At 34.5% G+C, this 22,324-nt stretch overlaps 1 protein-coding gene across 1 annotated transcript in view; it reads left to right on the top strand.

Moving 5' to 3' along the window:
- Nucleotides 1-22,324, top strand: part of cdk14 (cyclin dependent kinase 14) — a 138,131-nt gene that overhangs the window by 46,991 nt on the left and 68,816 nt on the right. The window contains exons 3-6 of the mRNA XM_079429288.1: nucleotides 5,047-5,286; nucleotides 8,549-8,643; nucleotides 11,280-11,359; nucleotides 21,005-21,099. Coding sequence (XP_079285414.1) covers nucleotides 5,047-5,286; nucleotides 8,549-8,643; nucleotides 11,280-11,359; nucleotides 21,005-21,099 — 510 coding nt within the window. The remainder of the gene's footprint in view (nucleotides 1-5,046; nucleotides 5,287-8,548; nucleotides 8,644-11,279; nucleotides 11,360-21,004; nucleotides 21,100-22,324) is intronic.

The following is a 22,324-nucleotide window of genomic DNA, read 5'->3' as shown; positions in this document are numbered from 1 at the left end:
TATCATTATCAGGCTTCCTATCTGCATGGCTTGTTTGGCTTGGATTTCCTCTTTACTCGGTTTTCTGTAATCAGGGAGTGTTTTCCCAGTGGATTCTTGAATATGAAGGATTGTTTCTCAGCTGTAGATGTTTTAGTCTTTTGTTGGAGTCTCTGTCATTTATTTTGCAGTAACACTCCTGACGCCGTCGGCAAACTCTGCTCTGTGTGTTCATTGACTGTAAAAAGATTTACTTATTGAGGCAGGGTTATGTGTGTGTGTGTGTGTATATATAATTATTATTATTTTATTTTTTCTAAATAGGAAGCATGTGGTGTGCAAATGATCTACAGTGGCCCCAAATAATCAAAAGTTCCTTGTTTGTTTGTTTGTTTTTCCATGTTTCCTTTCCATGAGTTATTTATTTTTCTCCCTTAATATAATGTATATAATATCATTATTTTATATAATTATAATCTTTATTTATTATTTAGTAATTTATAAAAAAATTATAAATTATATTTAGTATTCAAAATTGATTTATTTATTTATTCTTATTTACCCTTTTCATTTTATTTAAATAGATCTTTATCTGTATTTATTTTATCCTTACCTTCTTATTTTCTGTTTGTGCATCTTTCTGCACCGTATTCAGAGGCTTTTATTCTGTGCCGCACGTGACTGAGATCCTCCGACGTGCCTGTCTCCTTGTGTCGGCGGTTCTTTATGCATCATGAATGCCGTCTGGAGCGCATCCCACCAGTTCTAGATGTGCTTCGCAGCTGAGTTTGCTTTCAGAACGGCTCCTGATGCGTTTGAGACGAGAGCGAGTCGTGTCCGATACTGATTTCATGACTCTGTTCATGCTCAGAGTCTGTGTGTTTTTGGCAGCGCTCAGTGTTGACGGTTTCCATTATTAAGAGCTCTGAATCCCACATACTGTACAGTCAGGCTTGAAGATCAGCAGTGAATCAGACCGTCTCCTCTCGTCTGGAATAAAAGCATGTCATTAGTATTGTTTGATGTGGAGAAATCACAGACTGGTTAGTTCATGTGTGTGAATCTGTTAATAGACACAGAAATAAGAACTGGCTAAAATATCCAGATGTAATGAGATGCATTGTGTGTGATTGTGAGCAGCTCTAATGAAGGTTTGTGGATTAAAGGCTCTGGAGTCAGAGCTGATGATGCTTTCTCTTTGGATTATTTGCCCATGAGAGCTTGAGGAAACTGATGGTACTTTAATGTTGTAATATCTGGATTAGTTTACCGGCTCAGTTGCATTAGTTTGGCTAATTGCGGCATGAAAAGTTATCAGAATTCACCTTTAATTGCACAGTAGTAGTATCTTAGATTCCCAGAATCCTAGGGCCTGTTAGTAATTAGATTGTACAGGTTCTAATGTAAGTGTGAGTGGTGCTTGCTGTCTGCAGTGATGTTGGGGCGTTGTTAAGTCATCGCTTTGTGTCTGCTTCTGTTCTCTAGATATGATGTGGTTTCCTCCTTCAGAGTCTCTTGAGTCTCCTGTTTTGTTAGTTAGTTAGTTAATTTATTTTTCTAAATTTTATGTTCATTCATTTTATTCTGTTTGTAATTTATTTTAAATTTGCATTGTATTTTTTTTCCACAATTTTTATTTATCCAATTTTTATTTATTATAAAAATGCTAGGAATTACAACTGAAATGAGAAAACATCTGTGGTTTTACATGACAAGCATCATGATGAAACGATCCTGATGCGTGTTTGTGAACGAACAACCGGGATGATTGAGACTCAATTAGTGCTCGTGTCTCGAGCATCTAGAACAATAAACACGCTCACGACATTTACATCTCACACATGATTAACAGCTCAGGAGGCGGAGTCTGTCTGCAGTCTGATTGACAGCTCAGGAGGCGGAGTCTGTCTGCAGTATGATTGACAGTGCAGGAGGCGGAGTCTGTCTGCAGTATGATTGACAGTGCAGGAGGCGGAGTCTGTCTGCAGTCTGATTGACAGCTCAGGAGGCGGAGTCTGTCTGCAGTCTGATTGACAGCTCAGGAGGCGGAGTCTGTCTGCAGTCTGATTGACAGCTCAGGAGGCGGAGTCTGTCTGCAGTCTGATTGACGTCGGCGTCAACACCTCTCGTTTACTTTGAATGGAGTGACGTCAAGTGTTGCCGAACTGAATTGTGGGTCCCTCGTGTCGCTTCACTGGCGTTGCTCGCAGCAGAAGTTGAAAACTTTTCAACTTTTCAAGCGCCAACACAGGCGTCAGCCAATCAGATCACCTTATGCAAATACCCTGGCGCAGACGCTAGCCAATCCCGTTCATGCAACACCAGAAGAGTATGTGATTGGCTGTAGTCACTATGACGGCATGTCAGCGGCAAGCTTCAGACACGCCCTCCGTCAATCGTTGATGCCGACGCCCCGTGTGAATCCGGCGTGACAGCTCAGGAGGCGGAGTCTGTCTGCTGTTTGATTGACAGCACAGGAGGCGGAGTCATTCAGATTGATAGCTCAGGAGGCGGAGTCTGTCTGCAGTCTGAGAACAGAATAGAGACACAAAGAGCCATGCACAGGTTTTTGGTGTTCAGACGGTTTAATGCAGAAGCACTGAGATCAGAGACAGTGATGGCGGCTCCGTTCTGCTCCGAAGCCTCTGTTTCTGTTCATTTTCAAAAGGTCATGTTTCAAATACTGGCCTGTCAGGACGGGAAGAAAAACAGAGAAAAACGTCATTTAGCTCGCCTGGTTTCACTTCAGAGTTTCTGTTTAACAGGAGCTTCAATCTGAAGAGTTCTCAGACTCTATATCACAGCTAGTTTTACTCTAGCTTAAATTGCATACATAAAAAAACAAAAACGTATTGAATACCTTTGTGAAATCCGGATGGTCAGCTAGAAAAAAAAGCTAAACTTAAAAAAATAAGTAAAACTTAATTAAATTTATTTATTTAAGATTTTTTCCAAATAACTTAATATTAATATTCATCAAGAATGCATTAAATTGATCAAAAGTGACAGTAAAGTCATGTATAATGTTACAAAAGATGTCTATTTCAAATAAATACTGTTCTTTTGAACTTTCTATTCATCTGTGAATCCTGAAAAATAAAATAAAAATATTGTGCAGCACAACTGTGTTCAACATTGATAATAATAATAATGTTTGTTGAGCAGTAAATCAGTATATTATTATGATTTCTGAAGATCATGTGACACTGAAGACTGCAGTAATGATGCTGAAAATACAGCTGCAGATCACAGAAATAAATTACAGTTTAGCAGATATTCACATAGAAAACAGCTGTTTTACATTAGAATAATATTTCACAATTTTTACTGTATTTTCGAATACAGTATAGATTATATTATGCTTTGTTCAGAAACATAAAAAAAAGTGAATTATTCCAAACTTGTGAGTGTATCTGTATGTATATGTGTGTGTGGGTGTGTTTGTTGTATTTCCAGAAGGCATAGCTGAATCATTTGTTTAGCTCAATTCTTGCCACGAAGTTGTTTGAAAGTTGATATATGTCAGTCTGAGCTGTTTGAGTCTCTCTGACTCTTGGTGAAACTCGGCCCATGTAAGTGAACCGCGGGCGATGGTTAGAGGCGGTTCACGGGACGCTCCTCGTGAATGTTTAATGGTAGACCGCTGACATGACATGCTGCTCCGGGCCTTTTGTGCTGCTCACAGTCCGGCGGCGATGGAGTGGCCGGTAGGTTCACGCTCTTCAGATGAATGCTTGTGGGTGTGTGGGTGTGTGTGATGGAAATGTACCGTAGGCTGTAATGCAGCAGCTGAATTGATGTCTGAACTGAGATGAAAGTCCGAACCTCGCAGGGGTGTGAACCGCACCAAACCTCTGTGAAGAAATCCAGCAGACTGTCTTGTGGATTTGTGTGAACGTGGACGTGACTTTAGCGATCAGAGCTCAACTTTCACACGTCTTTTCACTGCAGACAAGGATTTTTACCTTGTTTTTGTGTTTAAAAAAGGCAAAGATACTTACAAGGAGATTTACTTCAAGCAAAACCATGCATGATGATTTTTCTTGCCACACTGCCACACTTTATTTAATTTTGTTGTGCTTTAAATTTATTTTATATTTTTTAAATATTTTGATTAATTTTAAGTGTAATTTGATTAATTGTGTTTTTTTTTTATTTAATTGAATGATTTTATTAACTTTCAGTAAATTGTTTTATTTTAAAATTATTTTAATTTTACTTTTTAAATGATTTTATTAATTCTAATTTTGTTTAATATTTTGTAGGTGTTTTTGTATTAATTTAATAGTAAGTGTTTCATTTAGATATATTTTTTACTCATTTTTTTTAACTTATTGAAATTATTTGTTATTTAAAATTTTTAATGATTGGTTTAAAATGTTCTATTTGTTATTTTTAAGTTTAAATTTTTAATGATTTTATTCATTTTCAGCAATTGTTTTAATTTTAAAATTATTTATTTTAATTTTACATTATGATTTTAGTAGGTTATAGCAAGTGATTTCATTTCATTTTAAAATATTTGAATTAATTTTAATGTTATTTTAATGATTTTTTTCACGCAAGTAATTTAATTTAAATTTGTTTTTGTAATTTAAAATAATTTATTTTGAATTTGAATTTTTAAAGATTGTAATGATTTTAAATTTTTTTATTGTACAATTGTTTATTTAATAATATAATTTTAATAATTTTGGTCAAGTATTTCATTTATTCAGGGTGTATGAACTGCATAAGATTGTCTTGTGGATTTGTATGAACATGAGCATAAATTTATTAGATTAGAGCTCAACTTGTGCCGCCTTTTCACTGCAAACAATATTTTGTTGTTCTTATTTTAAGTTTTATTTTAAATATATTTAGCATTTTTAAAAATGCAAAGATGCTTAAAATGAGATTTACTTCAAGCTAAATCATGCAACAAAAAAAAAAGTAAGGAAAAATAAACTGAACTCTAAAAAGAAAGTCATCCTTTTCCGACACAGTTTTGCTTCTGAAGTAAATGCATCTTGTTTTAAGCACATTCCTGGTGGAAAGCGACAGTGCTGATGACGTTCTTCTTCTCAGATATGTGTCACCAAGATGTCCACTCGCAGCTGCCAGGGATCGGACTCGGTCATCAAGCCCCTGGACACTATACCTGAGGACCGGAAGGTGCAGCGGACGCAGAGCGGCTTCGACCCCTTCGAGAAACCGGCCGGTCAGGTGAAGCGCGTGCATTCAGAGAACAACGCCTGCATCAACGCCAAGAGCTCGTCCTCCGGCAAAGAGTCGCCCAAACTCCGCCGTCACTCCAGCCCCAGCTCCGTGAGTGAACGCTCGTTTATAATGATCATTAGACTTCATGACTCTCTGATCGTCCTCCAAACGGCTCATTTATAAACCTAACATGTGCTTGACTTGTAGATATTGTTTGAGAGCTTCATTAGCTCTGCTTATTCTGCGATTCTGCTTGTTTATTTTATTTAATTTTTATTATAATGATCATTAGACATGTCTTAGTGAACTATTTAACACATACTACATCAGGGATTCCCCCTTTGAGCTAAAATATTAAGTTGTTAATATATCAATAATTTATCAACACTTTCACGTTCACGCTTCTCTGATGTTGGTTACTCATCATATTACATGCAGATATACAAGTACAATATCTCAAATAGCTTTTATTTATTCAGAAATGTATTTATTTATTTCTGATTTTACATTAATTAATGATTAATTATCTATTTGTGTAGACCCCACTTTGTTAAAACTTACATACAGTATTTTGTATAATTACTATATTTATTTCAATGGAATTTAAAAAGTATGTAACTCCGCAAGCAAGACACATTTGACCTGAGAGACAAAACTGAAGGTGGCCGTTTTGAAGAAAGCAGCTCGCGAGCACATTTACTTGCTGATTCACACCAATGAAAAATGGATGAGCGTAAGGCCAGATAGAAGGAGCGGAGAGAGAGAGAGCCTGACCTCTTTCCCAGCACACCCTTCTCCTTATCCTCCCACAGACCTTCTTACTCAGAAAACCCACTCAAACCTGTTCTCCACAGGGCCCCTGTACTCCCGAACACCTCCATCAGGATAATAAAGGCGTGCTGAGGTGATATTTAGAGACTGCTGGTGTCTGGTGTTGATAAAGCGCGCAGGGTTTGCGGTTACAGCCGCATCGGAGCGAACGCTTATCCGGGAAGAGTCCGCTAATCTTTCACACCGATCGCTGCGGAGGATCGGTGTCAGGCTGCAAACCTGATTACTGAAGAAACACTGCGTTTTCACGAGCATCACTGCCGCTGTGCATTTGCTAAATAAATAAAAAAATTAAATTAAAAAACACTTACTAAAAACAAATAAAACCATAATATAAATAAAAATAAAAATCTAAATAAAACTCTTACTAAAAACTAATAAAATCATAATATAAATATAAAAAAAATATTGTTTTAACTATTAAATAAAACACTTTCTAAAAAAAAATAAAAACATAATGTTAAATGATAAAAACAATATAAAATATTTTGAAACAAAAATGTACTAAATCATAAAAGGTACTGTTAAAATAAATTATCTTATAAAATAAAAAATCTGAAACTTAAAAAGAAATAAAATCCTAATGTAAAATATTAATGATTATATGATTTATTAATGATATATATTATGATTATATACATTTTAATTATTTCTTTGTAAGAGTTTTATTTTGTTTTTGTTTTTTTATTGTAGTGTATTTTATTTTATTAATTTTAGTAAACTTTTTATTTTTGTTTAATTTGATTTATTTTGACTTTTTACTAAACACATACTCTGATTTACTGTAGGTGATCTCATAATCTGAAGCGTCTGTCATAGGAAATCAACAAATGCTGTCATGAATAATTAAGAGAAGCGTCTTCTCATTGGATGAGGACAGGCATTCTCATGAATAATTATGAGTCACCAGTGTAATCCAGGGGCACATTCAGGTCCACATTCAGGTTTTGCTGCGGTTTCCAGGTTGAACGACATGTTTCCTGGAAACGGTGTGCAACGGGGTTTGAGATATGTTTTCTCTTGTTTGGTGTGTGTGTCAGAAATATCAGGCCAATCAGCAGAAACGTGTTTATAAACCACGCGGTAATAAAGAGACTACATTTACACCAAGTGAAGTAATTTAATATGTGTCCGCTGCAGCTCAGTTTGTCGTCAGAGTTTTATAGTAACATAGCATAACAACATGATGATGATGAATTTGTAAGTAAATGTAATTAACATCAAAATAAATTCACAAGAGCAAGTATATTGTTTGCACATGTTTATTTACATTAAAGGCAAAATAACTGAAATAATAAGAGCACAAGTATAGATCTGGAACTTCTTTAAGTCTGTCTAAATATCAATGTCTTCTGGTCCAGATCCTTTCCTTAGGAAGGTGTGCTAGACACTGATTAATGTAACATAAAAATACTATATTTATATATTTTGTTATCGTATTGTGGAGTGACACTTTCATAAACTTTTCTATGCTCCTCTGATTATATAATGGTAAATATTACAATATCAAAGCACAACAACAGTGATCAGCAATAATGATCAGCCTAATACTCACAATAAAAATAATAAGGTCATATCGATCATAACACAGTCTCGGAGGTAAGAAGTGGATTATCCTTCACCTGAAATGTTTGTCTTTTCATCCTGAAATGTGAGGCAAATGTTGGATCACAATAATTAGGAACCACAGTTTCCACAAATCCCTTCACTCGACTGGGATGTTCTCTTTTATTCTGGACGGCAGTGACTGTAACATCAAGTATTTTGCAGCATTAAAAATGTATTTATACTGATTTTATCAGGCTCCGAAAATTCTTCAAAAAGAACACAAAGAATGGCCTTCTCAGCTGCCATAGTTACAACTCTTGCGTCATCAGAGCAGGGTGTTCAACGCACCACCGTTTCCGTTTAATAAACGTTTTACACCGTTTTTTTCAGGGCTGAACGTGGCCCAGGTGTAAGAAAACGTTTTTGTATTTTCAGCATCATTACTCCAGTCTTCAGTGTCACATGATCTTCAGAAATCATAATAATATACTGATTTACTGCTCAACAAACATTTCTGATTATTATCAATGTTGAACACAGTTGTGCTGCACAATATTTCTGTAGAAACCGTGATACATTTATTTTTCAGGATTCACAGATGAATAGAAAGTAAAAAAAGAAAACATTTATTTGAAATAGAAATCTTTTGTAACATTATAAATGTCTTTACTGTCACTTTTGATCAATTTAATGCATCCTTCATGAATAAAAGCATTAAGATTCATGCAGTGTAAGTGAATGAGACCCACTGGAGTTTTTTTGTAGTAAAGTTCACCTGCACTCAAAGCGCTCTCAGTAAAAGCCTGCAGAGCTCATTTCCTGTTTAACAGGAAGCAATTCATCAGCTCCAGTTAAACAGCACAGACTCATTAATACAGAGAGTTCCTGCTGGAAGAATCCTGGATCTGACCCAGAATCCCCGGCTGACTTCACATCTGCTGCGGCGGCACACAGGATCCTGTAATAAAAGCTCTCTCTCTCTCTGTTTCAGCCCACGAGCCCAAAGTTCGGGAAAACAGATTCGTACGAGAAGCTGGAGAAGCTCGGCGAGGGGTCCTACGCCACCGTCTACAAAGGGAAGAGCAAGTGAGTTCAGATCCTGGTTTGAGCAAATTCATTTTTTTATTAAATCATAAAACGTGGGATCCAGAAAAATTAAACAAGAAAACACCAAATTTGGGAAAAATTAAATGTAATGTAGAAAAAAAAAGTAATTTCATACGGCCCTATTATTGTTAAAATTGTAAAAAAAAATACTTTAAATGTAATATTTTTTAAATATTAAAATTTTTATGAATTCAGTTGATTAGACATGCTTTTTTATTATTACAATTTAATTAAATAATAAAACACAGAATCCAGAAATATTATTGAGACAGAAAACAGAGTTTGGGAGAAAGTCAAACTGATTTGATATGGCTGTTTATGAGGTGAATTAATCTTTATGACAGATTGATGTTTTATGAGAGGGACTGATGATGTCATCAGAAAAACAAAGTCGTTTCAGATGCAAAACTACACAGAAATGATTTTGTGGCTTTAAATAAAACTTATTTTATTTGTGCTTGATTTGTGCCCAGTTCACAATCAGTGAATGGCACACATTTATGCTTAACGATCGCTTATGATTGACAGTGTTTACATTATGTTTTTATATTAGAATATGTTGTAAGATGCATATTTCATGTCTCTCACCTTTTTGGATGAAAAACTGAAGCAGTAAAGCATATGCACTTCAAAATAATTCAGTCTTATGATTAAAAATCCCTTAATATGCATTTTTTTTGTTATTATTAATAATTTGGTTCCCATATTTCTCTCATCTTTTTGAGTGAGCAGCTGGAAGTAGTATAGTATATACATTTCAAAATAAGAGTCCCTGTGTATTCCACTCTTGTTTATGATTAAAAAGTCCCTCATTATTCATAAAACCTTTTTTTTCTTCATTGGCTATAATTGATATTTTGGTTATACAATAAACAGTATCTGGAATTTAAATCAAAATTTAAGACTTGGAAAGAAAGACTAAGAACATTATTTAACATATTCACTATGTCGATTTTTCTTATGTATTATCGGCACAATAATCTTTTATATGCCTTTCTTTAAACACATTATCATATCAGTAAAATACAGTATCAATGGACCTCTACTTCATGTGTACTGAAATATAAAAACACACACAGTAGACCAATTTCAATGCATATGTAAATAATATTAAATAAAACTTGACATCTTGAGTATTTAAACTGCAGTTACTCTTTTGCAGTTGAATGTGCTGCAGTCTGTTTAATTACTGATATCTGATACCTCATTTATTTTGAGATTGTATGGGTTTGCTCTGTAACTGCATGCGGTGTTAATTTTATTTGTGCCTGCTGTGTTTCTCTTTGACTCGTTTAGCAACGGAACTGTAAGCAAAGACAGCGGCAGATAATTATTACGATGTGAAATCTGAATGAAATTATTCTTCATATTGCTGTAATAAAACCAGAGCCTGAGAAAATCTGGAAAATAAAATTCCAGCCAGCGTGAAATGAATAGTGCGCTATTGTCAGTGTTTTTCATAGTAATGATGGTGTTTGTGTGTTAGTTCATTATGACCTGCGCGTTCAGATTCACTCCACTGCCTCCAAATTGCATTTCATCGACTTAAAGTGACAGTAAATCACCCCGGACCCGGTTTATTGTCTTCAGACTCGCTCCTGGTCTCAATGAGCACAAACCATCAGTGCTTTTTATACAAAAACACAAAACAGCTTCTCTGTAGTTTTGATCTGACTCTGAAATGACTTTCCTTTTCTGATGACATCATCAATCCCTCCTGTCAAACAATATTCTTTGGATAATAGTCAATTGGATAAAATCATATTGCATACAGGGCCATATGTATGCAATATGATTCTGGCTTTTCTGTTTCTATTTCTGGATTCGGTTTTAATGGTTTAATTAAATTGTAATGATCAAAAATCATGTCAATAAATTGAATTCATAAAACCTTTCATATCAAAAAATGTAAAATGCAATAATTATTAAAATGTAAAATAATTAATAATAATGTATTGCAACACTTATATATGTATATTTCATTTTATTGTCTTCTTTTCCAAATTCTGTTATTTGTTTTAAGTGTTCTAAATTCTGTTTTATCATTTAATATAACTTTATCATAAAAAGTATTTAACATAAACTATTAATCTTTTAAAATAAAACTAAATGCAAATGAAATCATTCCTTTACAGCAAATTATTGCATTGTTAAATCAAATATAATTAATATAATGAATACATATAAATAATTAGATAAATAGATAGGTAGATAGATTTTATTTTATTATTTAAGAAAGTTTGCTTTTCTGCCAAATGCACACAAATCTATAAAAAAAAAAATAATAAAATTGTTTGAATATACATAAATAAAAAAAACAGTTTGAAACAGTATATTATTATAATATAATATATATTACAATTAAATATGTAAATAATATTTTGTATATTTTGGATCCCTTAATATACGGTTTCACTCAGTAATATTATCTATTTATTTATTTATTTGTGTTAAATCGACTTGCATTGGATTTCAAAGTATGCATTTTTATTAGATCATGTATTTCCTGGGAATCGAACCCATGATCTCAGAGTTTGATTTACAGGGACTGTTTTTTATGGATCAGTCCTGTAATACAGATGAATATCAAACCTGTTGATGTTGTGTGTTTTTAGGGTGAACGGGAAGCTGGTTGCGTTGAAAGTGATTCGCCTGCAGGAGGAAGAGGGAACGCCGTTCACAGCGATTAGAGAAGGTGAGCCATCTCTCCATCACTTGCCAGTAGCGCTGGACGAACATATTATATATGTTCAGAAATAAAATGCTTTAAAAAGTCAAGGCAATTAAATTCTAAGTGACTGAAGGTATTACACCAGTAGACTATTATTAACTAAATGTAAAAACAACAGCAGCTTTCAGTCTGTCACCATGATGCAAACATCAAATATCAGACATACAGTAGTAGTTTTTTACAGGTTTTTTTATTTGATTGCGCTGTTTTTTTCATAGTTTAACATGGTTTATCATGTTGTAAACATGGATGTGTTTGACTGTTGCGCTCGCGTCTCTTGCAGCGTCTCTTGCATTAAAATGCTTTCTAAAAACACTGCGCTCAAATTAAAAGTTCACTCCCATCTTCTGGCATGTTTTTCTATTCCAGTGCCGCGTCGAATCTTTATCAACACAAAAGCACATCCTGTATGAACGGTGTCTTGCGATATATTCTACTTATGGTCCTTCACAGAGCGGTTAATCACATGCGGTTAAATCATTCTTTTCTCTTTGCTGTTATCACTGGCATATTGTCAAGGTGTCTAATTATAACAGTTGATAATATTTCTATTCAAAATCGTGGTTCCTCAATTTCTAAAAAATAAAATTGTGGCAAAATTCACTGTAAAAAAATCTGTAAAATTTACGGTAAGGCAAGGCAAGTTTATTTATATTGCACTTTTCATACACAATGGTAATTCAAAGTGCTTTACATAAAAGGAAGTAAAATAATCATAAAAAAATAATACAACAGGGAACTTAAAAACTGTTTAAATTATTTAGAAATTTATTTAAAATGAAAAAAAAAAAAAGGCAGCTGTGGTTGCCACATTTTTACCGTAAAAAATACGGTAGCAACATTTCAGGTTTTATAGTTTTAACTTAAATTTACAGTTAAATACCGTAATTTCATTAACTGATATAATGTTAATATACCAACCTATTGAAGTACTGAAATCTGTTTTGTAATACATTGATATCCACCAAAAGCAGGCGGTGATTAGAAAGTCACACGATGATCCAAAGCCTATCACAAGCAGCTTTTAAATACTAACATATATAGAAAGTGCACAGTGTCATTCACACAAACACTAAACACCATCACGGTGACACATGTGAAACTGAAATAATGCAATACACATTAATTTAACAACATTAGATATAACATACAACCCTACTGTACAAAACTGATAAGAAGAAACATAGTTATTTCAACTAAAAACATTGAATTTGAAATGTAGCGCAGGGAATTATGGGAATGTCAGATTAAGGTTCTTTTTCACTTCCAAAAACGGTATACTACTGTAAAATTACATGTAATGTCCAATACAGTTTTTCACCGTATATAGTAGGGGTACTTACCGTTAACCATTTAACAGGTTTTTACTGTAGCATTTATACAGTCTTTTACTGTTAAATTAACGGTCATTTTTTACAGTGTTTTAATTAATCGATAAAATCTGAAAAATCACCCAGCCCTACTTGCTAGAGTTAATGTGTGTTTTATGTGGCATTCATATAACAAAGAGAAACGGAAGTTAAAGTCTGGCACCTGAAAGGTGTTTTTCTCTCTCTCTGTTCTGAGTGAAGCGTGTGAGAATCTCTCTGCATTTTAATTGCGCTGTGTGTTTTTGATCTGCGTGATCCGGGCCGATCATCCGGGGTCCGAGCGGATCAGAAAAACGCTTTGAACATTGAACTAATTCAGCAATTACTGGAGATGTTGAGGCCGGCAGAACGTGCGCAGAATGAGAGAGAAACGAGGAATCGCTCTGTTCACACACTTAGTGAGCTGACTGCACAGGCGGGATCTTAAGGCCTGATTTTGACTAAATCAAAGGCAACATTGCATGTGTTTCTTGTGGAGGATGATTTTCAGTGTGAGAACAGATCATGAGCAACATCCTGCTCTTATTAAACAAACAAGAGCTGCTCAAAATCAATCTGATCATGTTCAAGAAATGTGTATAGCAGACTTCATAAATCTGCTCTGTGTGAATAATCAGTCTAAAAAAAATTAAATAAAAAAAGTATCTGAGCTAGAAAATGAGAAAAGAGCTGAAGTTAGTCATTGCTCAGTGAGGGATTGACAGTCAGCATGAAGTAAATTTTTATATTTTTCATATCTTTATTTTTAATAATTTTATGTGATTTGTGTCTTTTGATCAAATCTATTAATGATACTTACAGATGTTGGTTTTTATTATTATTATTATTATTATTATTATGTCATGTAGTTATGTCTCTGTTTGACTTTCTATCTTGCTTTTTTCTGAAACATAAAATGAGAATATCCAAGCTTCGGTTTGTCAAATGCTGCAAGTGTACAGTCAAGTATTTTATTATTTTTAATTTAAATTTAATTTAATTTAATAATTTAATTTATTTTATTTTAAGAACTTTGTTTTATTTTATTTTATTGTATTTTTGTATTTTAATTAATACATAAAAAATAACAAATAAATGCCTTTATTTTTTCATTTTTTTTGTTTTAATTATTTTATTTAATAACACAATTAAATAAATAAGAATTAATCAATAAAAATAATTAACTAATAAATTATTAATATATAAAAATAATTATTTTACTTAATACTTTGTTTTATTTTACTTCAGTTTATTGTACTTTTTTGAATATTTACTTTTTATTTTACTTGCATTTTCTTATTTATTATTATTATTTATAATGCAATTTTTATTTTTAATAATTATAGTAATAATTCTAAAAATTTTATTATTATTATTATTTTAATGTTTTAAATTTTTGGGCAGTGAGGGATTGATGGTCAGTGCACAGCTGATCAAATCCATGATACTGATTCTTACATATATATAGGTGTTGCTGATTTCCCACTAAAACTTGCAATGAGTCTGTTACAGCGCTGTGGAGGAGTTTTGGCCACTCATCTTGGCAGAATTGTTGTAATTCAGCCACATTGGAGGGTTTGAGCATGAACCGCCTTTTTAAGGTCATGCCACAGCATCTCAATAGGATTCAGGTCAGGACTTTGACTAGACCACTCCAAAGTCTTCATTTTGTTGTTCTTCAGCCATTCAGAGGTGGATTTGCTGGTGTGTTTTGGATCATTGTCCTGCTGCAGAACCCAAGTTCTCTTCAGCTTGAGGTCACGAACAGATGGCCGGACGTTGTCCTTCAGGATTGTTTGGTAGACAGCTGAATTCATGGTTCATTTATCACAGCAAGTCTTCCAGGTCCTGAAGCAGCAAAACAGCCCCAGACCATCACACTACCACCAACATATTTTACTGTTGCTATGATGCTCTTTTTCTGAAATGCTGTGTTACTCTTACACCAGATGTAATGGGACACACACCTTCCAAAAAGTTCAACTTTTGTCTTGTCAGTCCACAGAGTATTTTCCCAAAAGTCTTGGGGATCATCAAGATGTTTTCTGGCAAAACTGAGATGAGCCTTTATGTTCTTTTTGCTCAGCAGCGGTTTTCGTCTTGGATCTCTGCCATGCAGGCCATTTTTGCCCAGTCTCTTTCTTATGGTGGAGTCATGAACACTGACCTTAACTGAGGCAAGTGAGGCCTGCAGTTCTTTAGATGTTGTTGTGGGGTCTTTTGTGACCTCTTGGATGAGTCGTCGCTGCGCTCTTGGGGTAATTTTGGTCCGCCGGCCACTCCTGGGAAGGTTCACCACTGTTCCATGTTTTCTCCATTTGTGGATAATGGCTCTCACTGTGGTTCGCTGGAGTCCCAAAGCTTTAGAAATGGCTTTATAACCTTTTCCAGACTGATAGATCTCAATTACTTTCTTTCTCATTTGTTCCTGAATTTCTTTGGATCTCACCATGATGTGTAGCTTTTGAGGATCTTTTGGTCTACTTCACTTTGTCAGGCAGGTCCTATTTAAGTGATTTCTTGATTGTGAACAGGTGTGGCAGTAATCAGGCCTGGGTGTGGCTAGAGAAACTGAACTCAGGTGTGATAAACCACACTTATGTTTTAACACTTTTTCACACAGGGCCATGTGGGTTTGGATTTTGTTTTCCCTTCATAAAAAAACCCTTAATTTAAAAACTGCATGTTGTTTACTTGTGTTACCTTTTGATATCTTAATATTTAAATTTGTTTGATGATCTGAAACATTAAAGTGTGACAAACATGCAAAAAAAAAAAAATAAATCAGGAAGGGGGCCAACAATTTTTCACACCACTGTATATAACTCACGTAATGCAGATTTCCCTTGTTTTGCTCAATATGTGAGCTTTTGCTTTGCCCTTGAAAAATGTGTCTGATTTTCCACAGATGCAAATCAGTTCACTGTTCATCATCAAACACACTTGAAGTGTTTCGCTCTGTCTTTGTAGTAAATTAAACCGTTCTGACAAGATTTCTGTGATCTGCAGCCATTGTGTTTTGTAATGTGAAGAAAACCACGTCTGATCTGAGAAATATGGCAAACACACTCATAAAACATCAATGTAAACGAAGGCTTTGCTGCTGACTGCTGAGGATTGATGATTAGCTTTAATTGCAGTGTTCTTGTGTGAGTCGTTAGCTGGAATAATAGACAGGAAGCTCAGAGAGCCGTTTCCTGTCCCTGCTGCGATGCTTTCTCCATTTCTCTCAGATTTCCATCATCTTCAGTCTGTAAATGATCTGCAGATCTAGCAGGAATACAGCTCTTTCTGCATGCTAATATGTAGAGGAGTAGTCATACTGTCCTCAGCAGCATTTCCTTTTTATTTTTTATAAACCTTTGAAGATTCAAAGTCTTAAAAGCTATTTGTTCTTTAATTTATTGCTCTTTTATTTGAAGCTTGACACTTTATACATTTTGTGTTAGGAGACAGTTTCTGATTCCCTTTTTCTGTGTGTAAAATTTATTTTAAATGATTTTAAATTTAAATTTTAAATTATTATAAAGCGCTTTGGATAATAAAAAAATATGAATTGTATTATTATTATTATTTCTATCTTGCTTTCTTCTGAAACATAAAAGGAGAATGTCCAAGCTTAATGAAGAATGTCCAGGTTTCTGTTTTACATATAATGCAAATTCACAGTGATTTATACAAACCCGATTCCAAAAAGTTGGGACACTGTACAAATTACGAATAAAAAAGGAATGCAATAATTTACAAATCTCATAAATTTATATTTTATTCACAATAGAATATAGATAACATATCAAATGTTGAAAGTGAGACATTTTGAAATGTCATGCCAAATATTGGCTCATTTTGGATTTCATGAGAGCTACACATTCCAAAAAAGTTGGGACAGGTAGCAATAAGAGGCCGGAAAAGTTAAATGTACATATAAGGAACAGCTGGAGGACCAATTTGCAACTTATTAGGTCAATTGGCAACATGATTGGGTGTAAAAAGAGCCTCTCAGGCCCCGTCCACAAGAAGACGCGTTTTGCTGTATACGCATACATTTTTTACCGTATAGGCGTTTCGTCCACACGAGTCCGGCGGTTTCGAAGAGTGAAACCGATCATTTTTGAAACCGGGTCCCAGGGTGGATAAATTTGAAAACGCCGTTTTCGTGTGGACGGCGAATCCGTATATTTTCTGAAACGATGACGTCATCAGCCCACGTCTCGCCCCTAATCAGACACTGCTACGTCACATAACAGCGACAACAACAACAATGTCAGATTACATGCCTGTGCTCGTGCTGCAGAACCTACTGAGCTCATTAACTTTATTAAAGCAAAAATCTTCTGCTTTGTGTATTAGTTTGTATTCAGCGCGCAAGGTTTACGCACATGGTCCAAGTCTTCTCTGTTTCTTTGTGTATCTCTGTGGCAGAACTACAGCGCCACATATTGGTCTGGCATGTGTACTACATCGTTTTCAGTCGGTTTCAGTGATTCTGTGTGTACGCAGATATTTCCTGAGACGACTCCGTGTTTACGGAATTTGAGGCAAAAAAAAAGATCAGATACAGAGAAATCTGGCTTTGTGTGGACGTAGCCTCAGAGTGGCAGTGTCTCTCAGAAGCAGTGGTGGTACGAAGTACACAAATCAAGTACTTGAGTAAAAGTACAGATACGTATTATAAAATATTACTCCAGTAAAAGTAAAAGTACTGCTTTTTCAATTTTACTCAAGTGAAAGTACAAAAGTACTCATTTTTTATGTACTTAAGTAAAAAAGTACTGATAGATAGATTTATTTTGCAATTTTATATAGACTGCTTAATTTAATTTGATATTAGCACATATTTTTATAATCCTACTGCTCAAAATACCTGTGATTTTCCCAAAATAACCACTATATGGAGTCAAGATGTATATTTTGTTGTTGATATGGCCTATGTTGACGAGAGTGATGTAGTAATGTTCACTGTGAAGCTTACATTGTAATGAACCTGAGAGAAAACTGATCTGACAATCTAATTTTCACCAGTAAGAAAAAAATGTTTTAAAGCTTGTTGTTTTGCAGAATGTCACATATGACACGAGAATAAGGCCTGAAGTTAGGAAGAACATTTAAAGGACAATATAATTATAGTTTCATAATGATTTTCTTTTCTTCTCAAACCTTGTCTGTGGTGTAAAAACACCCCTGGTCAAATGCCCCCAGAGGGCATCACTTCCCACTTTGATAATTACTGTAGTTGCCATGTTCTGTTCCCTCAGATGTAATCTATCTGGTTGAATAAAAATATTTGGACTTTATATCTAAAGATTTCCTCAACTTGGCACCAGCAAGCTTGCTAGCTAGACAGTTAGCATCAGCTAACAATATTTACTTATTTTCAGTATGGTTATAAATAAACATTCATATATGTCTACTCGGCTAGTTGATCTAAACAATATAAAAATGTATACTGTTGATAAACAATATAAAACATAGGGCTAGATGCGTAGCATTTTAATAAAACTGCTAACGTTGCAGCAGCGGGGAATATGAACGTGCATCAGTTACTTTATTTAATCTGTGTTATTTTAATGTTTCGTTTTTTGACCTAAAACATAGAGACACTGTCATTGATCTGTTTGCATTCAAGCATTTGAGTGGGCTTAAATAGATCACCCTTTACAGCAGATTTGACGTAAATATGATTTTCAGTTACAATAATTAATCCTAAAATTCGACATTTGTAACTTACTTTTCGCTCACAAGATCTCCCGGTTCTTTCTTGTGAGTTCAGTTCACTGGAGACTCGCTCTAAACGGTTCATTTGAATCGTAAAAGTTACTCAAAATAAAACTACTCCAGTAAATTACAGATACTTGAAAAATTTACTTAAGTACAGTAACGAAGTAAAGGTACTTCGTTACTGACCACCACTGCTCAGAAGTCAAGATGGCAAGAGGATCTCCAATTCCCCCAATGCTGCGGCGAAAAATAGTGGAGCAATATCAGAAAGGAGTTTCTCAGAGAAAAATTGCAAAGAGTTTGAAGTTATCATCATCTACAGTGCATAATATCATCCAAAGATTCAGAGAATCTGGAACAATCTCTGTGCGTAAGGGTCAAGGCCGGAAAACCATACTGGATGCCCGTGATCTTCGGGCCCTTAGACGGCACTGCATCACATACAGGAATGCTACTGTAATGGAAATCACAACATGGGCTCAGGAATACTTCCAGAAAACATTGTCGGTGAACACAATCCACCGTGCCATTCGCCGTTGCCGGCTAAAACTCTATAGGTCAAAAAAGAAGCCATATCTAAACATGATCCAGAAGCGCAGGCGTTTTCTCTGGGCCAAGGCTTATTTAAAATGGACTGTGACAAAGTGGAAAACTGTTCTGTGGTCAGACAAATCAAAATTTGAAGTTCTTTTTGGAAAATTGGGATGCCATGTCATCCGGATTAAAGAGGACAAGGACAACCCAAGTTGTTATCAGCGCTCAGTTCAGAAGCCTGCATCTCTGATGGTATGGGGTTGCATGAGTGCGTGTGGCATGGGCAGCTTACACATCTGGAAAGGCACCATCAATGCTGAAAGATATATCCAAGTTCTAGAACAACATATGCTCCCAACCAGACGTTGTCTCTTTCAGGGAAGACCTTGCATTTTCCAACATGACAATGCCAGACCACATACTGCATCAATTACAACATCATGGCTGCGTAGAAGGAGGATCCGGGTACTGAAATGGCCAGCCTGCAGTCCAGATCTTTAGAAAACATTTGGCGCATCATAAAGAGGAAGATGCGACAAAGAAGACCTAAGACAGTTGAGCAACTAGAAGCCTGTATTAGGCAAGAATGGGACAACATTCCTATTCCTAAACTTGAGTAACTTGTCTCCTCAGTCCCCAGACGTTTGCAGACTGTTATAAAAAGAAGAGGGGATGCCACACAGTGGTAAAAGTGATTGGTCTCTGACCATCATGGCCTCCTAATCATCCCCATACACTGATTGGCTTCATCACTCTGTGTCCTCTCCACCAGTAAGCTGGTGTGTGCTGGGCGTTCTGGCGCAATATGGCTGCCGTCGCATCATCCAGGTGGATGCTGCACACTGGTGGTGGACGAGGAGACACCACCCCTCACAATGTAGAGCGCTTTGAGTGCTTAGAAAAGCAGAAAAGCGCTATATAAATGTAATGAATTATTATTATTATTATTAAACATGGCCTTGTCCCAACTTTTTTGAGATGTGTTGATGCCATGAAATTTAAAATAAACTTATTTTTCCCTTAAAATTATACATTTTCTCAGTTTAAACATTTGATATGTCATCTATGTTGTATTCTGAATAAAATATTTAAATGTGAAACTTCCACATCATTGCATTCTGTTTTTATTCACAATTTGTACAGTGTCCCAACTTTTTTGGAATCGGGTTTGTACTATCCAGTATTTTAATTGAATTGTTTTTTTTTTTTTTATGTATTGTTTAATTTAAATATTGTATTTAATCCTTTACTGCATTTTATTTTACTTTAAGCTTATTATATTTTTGTTGTAGTACATTTTTATTTTTTATTTAATATTTATAGTTGCTTGTTTTTTATTATTTATAATTTATTTATTATAACAATAATTCTAACAATAATAATAATAATAAGTAAAACTAAAGTAATAATAAAAGCCGTATAAAACCAATAGTTCTGCTCAGGATTGGGTGCAAGTTAATATGTAATATTAGTTATTACATATTTCCCTTGTTTTGCTCAATATGTGAGCTTTTGCTTTGCCCTTGAAAAATGTGTCTGATTTTCCACAGATGCAAATCTGTTCACTGTTCATCATCAAACACACTTGAAGTGTTTCGCTCTGTCTTTGTAGTAAATTAAACCGTTCTGACGAGATTTCTGTGATCTGCAGCCATTGTGTTTTGTAATGTGAAGAAAACCACGTCTGATCTGAGAAATATGGCAAACACACTCATAAAACATCAATGTAAACGAAGGCTTTGCTGCTGACTGCTGAGGATTGATGATTAGCTTTAATTGTAGTGTTCTTGTGTGAGTCGTTAGCTGGAATAATAGACAGGAAGCTATTTTATTAATTATTTTAATTGGCGGTGACTGTATGCACAGCAGGCTTTCTGTTTACAGGGTACATCTGGGAGTGAAAAGCCTCTTGTCAGTTAAACTTATAGCTTTTTCATATTTAAATCCATGTATTAAATATCTAAATAAGAGTCATGGGCATTGATTGGTGTGTTGTGTTTGTGTGCAGCGTCTCTGCTGAAAGGCCTGAAGCACGCAAACATCGTGCTGCTCCACGATATCATTCACACCAAGGAAACCCTGACGCTGGTCTTTGAGTATGTGGTGAGTATCTTTAGAAACAGTGTTTAATCCGTGTTATTTTCTGTAACTCCACTCTGAAACATCAGCGTTTTCCCGTCTGTTCCTGAGCCTCTCGAGCCGTGTATTTTACTTTAAGGTTCTTATTTATTATCATTTAGAATTATTTATTTTTTATTATGTATTATATATTTATTATAATTATAAATATAATAATAACCCTTAACAATATAATAATAATAATAATGCGAGTGTAAACAGTAATTTATACTGTCCAATATTTATTTAATTTCATTTTATTTTATTTGAATCTTGGGCACATTTATTTTATGTGATTTTTTTTTTTTCTAAACTATTTATTAAATTAAAACAAATTAATACTTTATTGCATTTTATTTGAGTTAATTTTACATTTTTGATTTTTATTTAGATTTTTGATTTTACTTTTAGTTTCTTATTATTTATAACTGTGTTGTTATTATTATTATTATTGATAAATAGCTAATAAAAATAATAGCTCTGTTCAAGTTCATATAATAATTATTTTTCCCAGTCACAAAAAGAGATTTTAGGCTCCAGAAATCACAAAAGACACCTTAAAAGGACCATAATATGATGCATATTCCAGGTCGGCTCAAGTCATATGATAGATTAGTGCTTTGAACAGACTGAAAAATACATTTAAAGGCTTTTGAGTTGAAATGAAATTGATTATTGACTGTTGCTGCATGGAAAAGAGCAAGGGTTGGTAACTGGCAGAAACAGAGAGAGAGAGATGATAGGATCGTTGTGGTTGTGAGATTGCGGTAAAGCATTAATGTGATCAATCATTACAGTCCGTTTGCCTCTGCGCTCTCTTAAAGGTCCTGTTTAACGTCTGAAGCAGCTTCAGAAATGCCAGTGTAAGTGTTAATGAGCCTAACGGGACGATCGTATCCGTCTGCAGGGAACGTTTGGTCAGGAGCTTTAGCTTCTCTTCCCTGCTGGGAAAAACTGCCTAAGGATGTTAACTGCTCCAACATTAGGCTGCTGTGGTTTGCTGGTTTTCTTGGGCTCATTTTATTTTATTTTTTTTATTTTATTATTATTATTGTTATTAAAAAAACTAACAAAATGTATTTAATTTGATAAAAAAGATTCATTTTTAATATAAACATTTTTTCATTTTATTTAATACTTTATTGCATTTTTATATTTTTATTTTAACTTGCTTTAATTATAATAATTATAAAAATAATCACACAATAAC

This window comes from Barbus barbus (assembly GCF_936440315.1).
Source record: "Barbus barbus genome assembly, chromosome: 12".
NCBI lineage: Eukaryota > Metazoa > Chordata > Actinopteri > Cypriniformes > Cyprinidae > Barbus > Barbus barbus.
Note: the sequence above shows the minus strand (reverse complement) of the source record. Positions and strands in the feature narration are given on the sequence as shown.